The sequence below is a fragment of the Emys orbicularis genome, chromosome 5 (genome assembly GCF_028017835.1).
Source record: "Emys orbicularis isolate rEmyOrb1 chromosome 5, rEmyOrb1.hap1, whole genome shotgun sequence".
NCBI classification, from domain to species: Eukaryota; Metazoa; Chordata; order Testudines; family Emydidae; genus Emys; species Emys orbicularis.
The window spans coordinates 21013971-21026500 of NC_088687.1; the positions used below are offsets into that span (position 1 = coordinate 21013971).

The 12530-nt window shown below is 37.8% G+C and overlaps 1 protein-coding gene across 1 annotated transcript in view; it reads right to left on the reverse strand.

Moving 5' to 3' along the window:
* PDLIM5 (PDZ and LIM domain 5) overlaps nt 1-12530 on the reverse strand; it is a 201529-nt gene that overhangs the window by 73323 nt on the left and 115676 nt on the right. Inside the window, exons 6-8 of the mRNA XM_065404810.1 lie at nt 6575-6747; nt 5496-5532; nt 3232-3261 (exon numbers count right to left, since the gene is read on the reverse strand). Of these exons, the coding sequence (XP_065260882.1) occupies nt 3232-3261; nt 5496-5532; nt 6575-6747 (240 nt within the window). The remainder of the gene's footprint in view (nt 1-3231; nt 3262-5495; nt 5533-6574; nt 6748-12530) is intronic.

Below are 12530 nucleotides of genomic sequence, written 5' to 3' on the forward strand. Positions count from 1 at the left end.
TGAAAATGGGAAAATTACTTTATTACTAAATGACAAATTGTAACCCAACAAAATCATTGAATGCTTCCATGGAAATATTTAAGTGTTATTTGTGTATTCTACTTTACGTAAAACTTTCCATGATCACTGTTACTCTCTCCAAAAGAAAACACATTTTCATCTACCTAGCTACATACAGGGATGGATGAAACTCAAAATATTTGGAAGTTTGCTTTAGAGAAAGTTTAAAAAGCTTGGACATTTATCTGAAGTTTATTCACAACTCTTGAAATTCTTCACTCTTCTTTGATTACATCCCCATTGCCCAGGCCTGTTAATTTTAGGCCTACCTCCACAATAGATGCAGTCAGTTCTTTTATTAAAAATAAATAAATCAGGACACTAAGTATTTTCCCATATCACAGGAACAAAATGCATTCGGAGGCCTAATTTGAATCAAGCAGTTAGCTAAATCCAGATCATCATATGGACCTCCGACTGAAAGCTAGTCTGTCTTTTTGAAGGTTAAATGTACACTTGGAATCAGAGTGTGCATTAAGGTGCATTATTCACATTTTAAAATAAAAGCAGTTTAATGTTTCTCCCAACAGTTTTTACTTATTTCAATTTTTTTTTAAATTAAGAAATGATGAAAGTACCATGTCAAAAGTGTGGTTGGGGGGAAGAGACATCTGGGCATGGAACATGTATCATGACATTCAAGTCTGTGAGCAAAATATCTTCAGATACATTTGATGAGAGAATGACCTTTGGTTTGTCAGAGAAGGTGTTGTCCCTTTAAGGACTAGAAAGCCAGAGAGTTACTACATGGAGGCAGCTCCACACCCGGACAGCATGCGGATGCTGACCCATTCTCACCCGACCCCTCAGGTGACCTGAAGAGAAGCGGACTATTTATGTCCACATCTGTACAGTAGAGGCCCTCTTTTCCACCTGGACTAGGCTGAACACTCTCCCACCTGCTGAAATTGGGGTGGGGGGGGGGAAGAGAGAGAAGAGGTGCAGCTGGTGAGGAATTTTCCCCTCACCTCCAAATTGGGAAAGGTGAAGTAGCTTTTTTCACCTTCCCCAAGGCAAGCTGGAGGCTTGGGGAGCGGGGGGGGGGGGGGTAGTAAAGGGGGTTAGGCTATGGTGTTGCAACTCATTATATAAGTGTGGGGCGGATTCCCAGTGAAGGTACTCCACAGGGAACAGATAAGGGGGTTAGGCTATGGTGTTGCAACTCATTATATAAGTGTGGGGCGGATTCCCAGTGAAGGTACTCCACAGGGAACAGATATGGTGATCAGGTAAAATGGACTGGGAAAGGATTTAATAAGGTATTCTTTATAGGAGTGGAAACAGGGGTGGTGAGGGGCTCCTACTCCTATGACTGTTATGGCAGGGAATCAAGCCCCCCTCCCATGACTCCCGTTAAACCTCATCTGAGGTGGGATGTACGTGGTGAGGTCCAAGCAGCGGGGTGGCTGACAGCAAATCTCTGGGTATATGTAAAGGACTATGGAACTATCTGCACTGTACAGTTTTACCTACCAGGCATTCCCAGACATTTAGGAATAAAGTTGCAGCCTATCCAGTGTCTCCTTCCCTTTTTCGGGCATAGCCGCACAATGAGGGTAGAGGGAAGAGTAAATACACTGAAAACATTGCTACAGAGCATTTAGATGAGTAGACTGTGGACTTTTGCTATTCAAGATCAATGGAAATCAAACTGATCACAGGGACAGCGCACAGGTTCTGACTAACCTGTTCATTCACTGAGCAATTAGGTGCTTACTTTTAATTAAGATGAGCTCTTCTGGCTCCCTTGTTCCTATTGTTGACTAACTATGGCAACACTTTTGAACAGATAGTGGGAGAATGTGAAAATAGGAGTGAGACTTTGCTGGCTAGTGAAGGTGGAACAGACAAAATGGAGGCAGGAAGGAAAACAACAGATGGTTTTAAGAAAAACATTAGAAGTCTTTTTGAGAGATTGATTGGTAGTTTGCATAGTTGTAATTCTAATGTAGAAAGCCTGAAAAAGTTATGTGATGAAATACACCATTCAACTCTTTATTTTCTAAGCAACCAAGGTAAAATCAGTACTTTTTATTTTTTGTTCCTGGATTTCCTTAATTTTTTTTCAAATAAAAAAAGAGAATAGACTCTTAAAACTACTAATATAAGAACAGCCACCAGAGGGACAACCATATGGTTCTAATTTTGAAAAAATATGCAGCATTTTTGCTTATCTAGAAATTTGTTTAACAGCCCTGAACACATTTTTGCTAAAGTAACTTGCTTTAATGAAGTGTCATCCAAATATTTATACAGTGGCATACCATAACATATTTCCAGGTGGCCAGTGATTTGTAAATCTAGTTTTCTGGGAAATGCTTATGCTTTGGGGAATTCTTCTTGAATCTGGATATACTTATCACTGGACACACCATGAGGATATTTTTTAGACCTGTGCACTTTGTATATTTATTTTCACTCACTCTAAACAAATCTATGTTTTAGATTATTGCAAAATCATTTTTTCCATTTCTTATTGAAACAAATCATTCTATTAAGAGCTAAATGCTAGCAAGATACATAAAATGGCAAATTAAATATCTACAGGAAAACAGTCTCATTTTATATGAACATTTCAAAATAATACATACTTTAAGGTCAAACAATATATTCACTCAAAGAATGCATTACAAAAGTGGCCAGAAGCAGTCATCTTATCACACTTATTTTTCACTGTGTTGAATACAATCTGTAATAACTTCCCCTCCCTGCCATGCATAAAAAATTATTTAAACTGGCAAAACAACTTTAATACAATGCTTACAATTCCAATGTCTGAACATACATGTTCTAGTTCAAATCAATAATTAAAGTGTGCTGTATAGGCATTTTACTAAAACTAAGCACATTATTTAAATGTGACACACAAACAGGTACTTGAAACAGAAGAGAAATTATAATTTGATAGAACTGCCAAGGCAGTTCATTTCCAATTGACAGATTTTTGTCCGCAGTGAAACTGTTATAGTGGATTATTTTCCCTAAAGGTCATTATGTGGTTTTAATGTAAAACAAATCAAACCATTATTGGACGTAACTATTTTTATGCTATCATGTACTGGATGAGAATGCTTCTGTAGTTTTATTTTTACTTTGATAGCATTCCTTATATTGTGCACTCTTATGTTTCCAAACAAGTGACTGTTAGTATTAAGACAACTTAGCAATTACCTGGGGTCTCCATTTTCTGTTTGACACTCCCTAAAGATAAGATGACAAACACAGTGAGCTATAGAATTGCTGAGTTGCCGGAATGTTTAGTACGGCAAAGTAATGCTTTTGAAGAGGAAAAGCAAACTTCAGAATATTAGAATGTTTTTAGGATGTAACCTCTCTGCAATAATAATTGTTCAAAGGAAGGACTATTTTGATTAGAAAACCCTAGTTGATATACTCAAAATTTAAACAAAGTGCTATATAACTTATAAGTAATTCATTTTGCTCCAAGATTAACCTTTTAGGTTTGGGACTTTCTGTACTTCAATAGGTGTTAAAAGCTGACAATTAGTTTATTTAAATGAAGATGTTCTAGGCTCGTGTCACATACTTCTATTTGGGATAGCAAAAAAGATCAGTCACTTCGTTGCTTGATGCAGTATCCCTTACAAATCAAAAAGATGTAATAGAAAATTTTTAAAAGGAAATTTGGGGAAAATCCCATGCATTTATTGTACAAATGTTGGTGGCTCTTGCACAGCTCGATTTGGTTTTATTGTCTCGTCTCTTGCATCAGTAAGATTATAATACTAGAGATACAGCACTTCTGTATGAGAGTTCTACATATAGAGTCAAAAGGCCTCAAAGGAAAACCAGACAAAACTAAGTTAAAAGCAGCTTTTATTAAAATACTCTTCAAACTTCAAAAAGTTTAAGTTAATGAGTGTCTCTACTATAATACATTATATTACAGGATAATAAGCATTACCATCATAGGGTACCGAAGCTTCTATAAAACACAAAAAACCCTAAGAGTTTCACCCTACAATAAATAATCATCACTGTCTATGACTTCATCTTATTCTCATTTGATGTTGCACGCTGAAGCTCTTACATATACACAGCAACACTGCATTCCTTTTTTGTATAGTCTTTCCATGGTGTGGACAGGACACCTGTTTAACAGGCTCAGTACTTGTACTGCACTAAGATTTGCAATAGCAGCAAAATTCCTTTTGGCGGGGAAGCCATTTGACTTCTCCCTCTACCATTTTAAAACATTTACAACCCACTCTAAAATATTTCTGCTGAGCTTCTATTGAATTTAAATACAATTATCCTGGAAAGTACAAGAGTTTCAGTGTTTACAGGCCTCTTTTGTCAAGCATACTGTATACTGCTCTTTTGCTCATCTTTCTAACAACCTACAAGAACTCAAACTCAGCAACACAAATGAATCCTCCTTGTCAAGAAAGAACCTCAATTGCCACCTCCTCTACCCACTTGAAGACAGTCACCTAAGTCACTTTGTATTGATTATGTAAGTTTGTTAACACAAACTAATTTCATCTTATTCTTTACACATCAGTAGGAAATTGTTAGAAAAGTATAGAAAAAGCTAGAGTTTCTCTCATAAGAAGGCTAATAAAATACTTTTTTTTGCGCAAAGCATTTGGAAAAGAGAAAAGGAAGAAAAGGTTTGTGTTTTGTTTTTGCAACTTGGGTAAATCACTGGACATTAAGGACACGTGCTGAGACGTCATGGTGCCAGTCACGTAATTTTGTATATTTGGGGCCTAAGATCTGGATGGGAATCTTTTCCCTGTGGAAAGAAGTGATAGAAGAAACGTAAGAAAGGAAAGATGTTTGTCTTACAATTCAATTCACACAAACTGAAAACATGCCATCTCCATGCACTACTTACAGGCCTATATACTTTCTCATCTGTCTTTCAAGGCCTGATCCAATGCCAAATGAAGTCAATACAAAGACCCCCGCTGAATCAGGTATTGGACTGGGCCTTTAGCACCACTTTGAATAGCATCATTTTGAATAGCATAATTCTTCAAGAGCAACAAAATAGCTATCTGTTCAAATCTTAGAAAAAGTTAATCTAATCTATTACAAGCCAAAAATGCACGGCTAGATTCGAGACAAAACATTACATTCATCGGTTTACAAGCTACCACCAGACAGAGAACCAACTGTTACATTCACTGAAAAGTTCCAACTCCTGTACAAACCTTAAATTTTCAGAGTCTTGTATTAAGCTCCTAAATAAAAGCCAATCACAGCACCCAAAAATATTGATTTTACATGCTGATTCATTTACTAATACATATATAACACACAATACTAACACAGAACAACATGTAAAAGTTTCTAGAACTTTACACCAATGCACCAAACTGCAATATTACATTATCAGTTAAAAATAAGCCATGCAAAATATTGAATACTCAAAATACAGATCTCCGTTAAACAACAAATCAACTTACTTTGTTTTCTTTGTAGTCTCAGTTTCTGGTTCTTTCACTACAATGAAATAAGAATTTTTATATTTCTAAATGGTTACTTTGAAACAATTGAATTAAGGTTGATCTTCCTCAAAAACAGTGCCAATAAAATCTTTGCATCACACGATCATGTATTTTGTACATGCCAAAGAAAAAGTATTTTATAATTTTTCAAAAAATGTATTGCTATTATTTTTTCCATTTACCTCAACATGTAAAGCCATAGGGCCAGATTTTTAAAAGTATTCAGGTGTCTAAAGATGCAGACAGGTGTCTAGTGGGATTTCCAAAAGTGCCTAACTCCCATTAGATTCCAGAAACCCCTCTAGGTACCCGGCATCATCTTTAGGCATCTAAATATCTTTACAAATCTGGCCCTTAGTAACATAAACCTAAACATACAAAAATTATAGGGAGAGAATAATGTTCACTAATCACTTTAGAATGACTTAAATTACAATTTCCCTATTATTCCATGTTATGTTATGATTTTAAGATTTGATATCTTTAGCTCTTGTAAGGCAGAAGCAAATGCTGTACTGTTCTGCTGGAAACTATTTTCAACAGAAAGAAAAACTCATTTTTAGCCCGGAAGCATCATAATGTATCAAAATTTAGAGCCATTTGTGCTCTACGATGGAATACCGCCCCACTCTGGGCCTCACAAGCCAGTGTGATTTTGAGTGGAAATTTCCACATTTGATGGTGGTGAAGGAAGGGCAGGAGGGACATTTTTCTGGCAAGCTGATTTAGGGGGAATATGGTAGTTGTTTTAAAAAAGGACCCTGTCAGCTTGGAATTTAGTCAGGTCAAAAAAAGTTTCAGGCATTACACCTGTCCATAATTCCCTCTCTCTTTTGCTGTGTGGAGGGTTCACACGAAAAACAGGGTAACTGATTACTGAATTGATGATCCAAGGGAAGAAATGTTACAAATTGGATTGGAGAACTTTATTAGTTATTGTTTCAGCACCTTATAGCAAGTTCTACCAGGACAGAGGGTGCAAGTCCGTTACAGCTACTTATCCTTATCTAATGCTGCAACACCAAACAATTACTCACTGTGTTCAGTGCCGGTGATTTGGGCAAGGATCCGAAAAGAACGCGATTGGGTAGTTCCTGTCCTTGGGTGCCAGTCTTCAGTATCTTCAATCAATCGTTTTTTGCTGGCATCTCTATGAGTGGGTGTGTGGTAAAACTCTGTATAGGTATCCACAATGTGCTTCCTTGGTGGACTATTTCAACAAAGAATAGTTATAAGGGGGAAAATGTGAAATTTCATCAGGAAATCTTAAATTTTGTCATTGTCACAATGTCATTTAAGACCTCATCATGCACTACCAAGGTTTGTAAAAAGAGCTTCTGCATTTGGGTGCAGATGTGCTTTTGTAAATGTTACTACATACAAAGTGACATGAGCTCAGAGATAGAAACACAGATTCAAGTCTATTGCTTGCAAAACAATTCCATGAATTTAGTAATTTAAGTCAGATTTACCATGAAACATTTAAAATATTTTCTACAGTCACTATAAAAGTATATCTAACAGCACAAATCAGTGTTAATATCATGTTATATACATTTTTAAACATTTACCGTTTAGGTGGGTTTTTCCTTATAATTGAAGGAATAAGCCAACAGAAGTAACAGTGTTCCAGTGTGAACAGGAAGGAGAGAAGAAAAGAAAAATAAGTAAAAGTAGTAAGAAAAGTGAAGTGAAAGATATGGGTAAGTCAAGTGATAAAGTGCAATGAAGCCAACCACTAGTGACAATGATATCCTGCTACAAAAAATTGGTTCTGTGCAATGTCCATGATTTTTTGTATGTGCATCTGCAACTAATGCCATATACATACACAGGTAAGGAAAAAAAGTAATCAAAATGTGGCTTATTTTTTATAACACCATCTTTGAAAAATAGTATATGTAATGCTGGTGAAGTGTAATGGGCTAAACAGGCCTGGAGAATGAATTCCTCTCTTTGTTCCCAGAGGTAGAGCACACTGCCTGTTAGGTGTACCTCAGCTCTGTTCTGGAACATTTAGTGCTACAGCTACAAGGATGAAAAGATAAGAAATTCCATGCGTCCCAACTGAATTTATCAACCAGGCTGCCAATTGTGATGGTGGCTGTTGAGATGTGGATTGCTGTCCCATAGAAAGTATATTAAGGGTTTGTCTACACAGTGGAGCGTTGCACTCTATGGGGATATGACTTCTAAAGACTGATTTATTTTACATACATCAACCAACAGCCATCTGTTATAGAAATGTCTTGCATTATCAATCAGGGCTGGCTTGGAAGTGGAAACCCTAAAGGTGTAGATGGAGTTTTTCAAAGGCACAAAGAGCAGTTAAGTGCCTGACTCCCATTAAAAGTCATTGGAATTACAGGGACTCTCTCTTTTGTACCTTTGAAAGTTCCCCCATAATGTTCCATATGCTATTACCAATCCCTGAGCTATCAGTCTCCCAGGGATATGGAGTTTTTAAAACTATACTTTCAGGAACTGTGGCAAATACATGGTGATGTTCACCATTTTGGAAAGTACCAAAGGGGACTGATACTATAAGCATCCATTTTAATAGTAACAATTTATTTTTGTTTTTACATACTGTATAGGAGATGTATAGTGCCAAATTAACTCCTTAGATATGGCATGGCAAAACTGCAAAAGTTGAAAAAACACTTCTGTTTGTATCAATGTACAGTAACTTCTCAGTTAACGTTGTTTCGTTGCTGATCAATTAGGGAACATGCTCATTTAAAGTTGTGCAATGCTCCACTCTTGCGTTGTTTGCCTGCCTGCTTTCTCCACAGCTGGCAGCCTCCCTACGCACCCCCCCGCCCCCCCCACACACACAGCGCCTCCCGCCCGCCGGCAGACCCCACGGATCAGCGCCTTCCCCCTCCTCCTCCCGCCTCCTGCCCACAGCAATCAGCTGGCTTGTGGCGTTTAGGAGGCAGGAGGGAGGGGTGGAAGAGCGAGGACTCGGCACGCAGGCTCCCCCTCCCTCCCCAACGCTGCAAGCCAGCTGATTGCCACGGGCAGGAGGGAGGGGGGAGGAGCAATGACTCGGCACACCTCCCCCTCCCTCCCCCCTGCCTCCAGCCCGGGGCAATCAGCTTGCGGCATTTTGGAGGCAGGAGGCATTTTGGAGGCAAGAGGGAGGGGGGAGGAGCGAGGACTCGGCATGCCTCCCCCCTCCCTCCTGCCTGCCACAATCAGCTGGCTTTCAGCGTTCAGAAGGGAGGGGGGAGGAGCGAGGACGCAGTGTGTGAAGTAAAGGGGGAGGAGGTGGGAGGGGATAAGAGGCGGGTCAAGGGTGGGGGCTTGGGGGAAGGGGCCAAGGGTTGAGCCCCCTGCCCCCAGCAAAGTCAGTGCCTGTGCTTGCAAGAACAGCAGGAGGAGCAGCCAGACAATCCATCCTCTTCCACTCTCTGACTCCACCACCTCAACCAAGCTTCATACTCAGCCGTGATGATTGTAGTATTAAATTGTTTCTTTAAAATTGTTTAAAACTTATACCTGTATTAAAATTGCTTGTTTAAAATTGTTTAAAATGTATATAATGCCTTTTGTCTGGCAAAAAAAAAATTCCCTGGAACCTAACCCCCTATCCCCCATTTACATTAATTCTTATGGGGAAATTGGATTCGCTTAACATCGTTTCACTTAAAGTCGCATTTTTCAGGAACATAACTACAACGTTAAGTGAGGAGTTACTGTACTTCTTAATTTGTTTCACATTAAAAAAGCCGCAAAATATTGGATAAGAAGGATATTTGTCACTAACTTGTCAAAAAAAATAAGAGGCAGGCCTATTAAACAAATTCATTAGTCAGCAGCTAAGTTACAGCAGCAAGTATAGAATGATGTGAGAGGCATTAATATAAGACAACATTTAATAAAAAGAACAAATTATATTAGTGATGTACTTACACCTCATCAAGGTTAGTGAAGAAGAGAGGGGTATAGTAACAAAAGAGACAATGCAATTTCCAGGATGACGGAGTACGGGTAAGAAATGCAGACAAAATGAAGTGATGCAACAAGAGAAAGTTGTTAGAAAGAATTAAACTGGAAAATGAAAGCTTATATATAAAAAGGTGTGAATTTAACTGCAAAATGGAAATACAGAGAAACTAAAATACATGCTAACGAAATGCACATTAATAAAGAACACAGGCAGCTAAGTAGCCTTACATGTTTGTTAAAAGCTAAATCATGAAAAAAATGTTCTGCTAGGTTTTCCCCCTCATTTTCTTTGCTACAGATGAGACGCCTTCCCTTTTTAGAGTTTGAGGATCTTTATGGTAATTACTCAGGGAGGCACAAGATGGTGCCAGAGCCAAAGAAAGAGATATCTAGATAGGCAATTCAGCAATTAGCTCAGGCTAGAGTTCTGTATTTATTTGAAGGCAGGTGAGTGGGGAGGAAGAAACGTCATTTTTAAAATCAGAATAAAATCATTAGTTAATTTAAACACATGGAATCGAATAGATCAACAGATTTTATATTATATTTATTTATGTGTATTCTATATATCATGCTGATTTAACAGTGTGATGCCCTTCAACCACCAAACCAAACACTTCTCTAAAATGTAGTTAACCCCCACTACAGCAGCAAGTTATATTACCTATATCATTAGGTATATAGTAATAGCATTAAAAAAAAAAATCTCATCAGTACACGCATGAACACAAATATTTTGTGACAAAGAAATGCTGCAATATTTAATATGTTGAAAAGCAAAATCACACCATGTTCAGTGTAAACCAAAACAATTTAATCCATTAAAATGTGGTTATTTGAAAACATTAAGTTGCTTTACAAAATATTAATTTTGCACACAATAATCAGACATGCTGGTTATTTCAACAACATAAGCCACCGTAATTCAACTCCAGTGCTGTGGATACTAACTTTGTCACTGTTGTTACCTGCAAAGGAAAAAAGGATTTAAAGCATTATCTCAATGATTTCCTTCCCCAATACTTCAGAGAATCTTCCAAGTTCAAGTTTTGTATCTTCTAGGGTCAAGCTGAAATATGTCAGGAACCTATAAGAGAAAGTTTCAGGCCAACCCACATGGAACTGAGTAAGAAGCTGAAGTAGTCTTTCCTGTTTTAAGCAGCAGGCACATTCTCATGCGTGAGTTGGCAAGAAGGTCTTGGTAAAAGCACAATTACATACAGCCACATGAAGCAAAAGAGCTCTCCCTTTAAGCCATGGCTAAGAAACAGAAAATTGACCTCTCTTCCTCATCCTACAGTGAAAGGAAAGCAAATCAGGAAGCAGACTATTTGGTAAAGCTGCAGTTTTGATGTTTAGTAAGGTTTTCACCAGGGTCAAATGTCATATTTTGAATCACTACACCACACCAATATTTCCACAAAGGGAAGTAGAGAGATGCGAAGTGATTTTATTTAAGGCTGTCTCTGAATGCCTACATAATAAAATGATTCATCAGCATCATCCAGAAGAAGTTAGTATTATGGAGAAGTTCCAGATCTTGATACATCTAAGAGTTGTGCGAGTAACTGATTTATTTGGTTTGACCTAAAATAAATTTTTTGGCTAATAAAAAAAAAAAAAAAAAGATTTTTGGTTGAGCAAAATGTTTCGTTCGACCCAAAACTTAATGTCTCATTTTGATTTTGAGCTTTCTAAAGAAAAACTTTTTTAAAAAGAAAGGAAATTTCCTAAATGAAAAGGTAACTAGAAATTAAACATTTCTAGGTTTTTTGAAATTTAAAACTGCAACAATTTGGTGAAATAGACACACATTTGCAAAACATTTTGGTCGATGTAAAGATATTTCGCTGAAAAAATGGTTTAGGCCAAAAAATTTGCACAGCTCTACCAGTTGTGTTGCCAGGTTGGTTCAATGAACTACAGCTGACAAGTTTTAAACTATGGTTTGTAATTTAGGCAGTGATTTACATACTCTTGAAATGGCAGGGGGGGAAGGGGGGGGCGGAGAAAGCAATCAGTCCCTCATCTCTAGGTCTATCAATTCACCCAACCACAACTGGAGCGTCAGAGTTAAAAATCTGAACGCTTCTCATTCCTCTTGCTTGCCTCCTCCCTTTGCCCCAATTTTAATATTCTATATTCTGTTTTTTTACACACCCAGAGAGTAATCTATTGTTTCAAAAATCTGAATCTAGTGTACAATAAGAAATTACCCACAAGACTCCACGTAGCCAACTCTGCTTTTAATTTTAAGAAGAAACTGACTTTTTTAACAATGGGCTAACTTGACTGATTTAAACACAATGGGCAGATTCAGCTCATTTACACCTGTGTAAAAATCAGAAGTTGACCCCTTCACTTCAGTGAAACACCACCTGATTTACATGGGTTTAAGTGAGAGCAGAATGTTTCTTAACTATATTCTGCTCTTCAGTTACAACAGCAAAAAAAAAAAAAACAACTATCACTTGCTCACAGTTATCCCCAAAGTACACTACATGTAGAGTGTGATGTGCTTCTGCAGGGGTTCTCAAACTGGGGGGTCAGGACACCTCAGGGGGTCGCGAGGTTATTACATGGGGGGAGGGGTCACGAGCTGTCAATCTCCACCTCAAATCCTGCTTTGTATCCAGCATTTACAATGGTGTTAAATATATTTTAAAGTGTTTTTAATTTGTAAGGGGGGGGTGTGTCACACTCAGAGACTTGCTATGTGAAAGGGGTCACCAGTACAGAAGTTTGAGAGCCACTGTGCTACTGGCTAGGAAAGCCTTTTGTAAACAGACTGAATTACTCTAGTCTAAATATATCTGTAAAAACGACAGCGTAATTTCTCCCAGCATTTCTTCACCATTACACCTCTTTCGCACGTAAGCAAATTCTTATACTAATAAGGGTTTGCTCAACATTTGAAACAAAAATATTTGGAGTACAGCAAAGTCCAACAAGTCTAGAGCTTTCTACTTGCCCGACAATACTGTACATCTACAAGATGCACCACACCCTTTTTTATTATAAAACAGAATTGCTGAACAT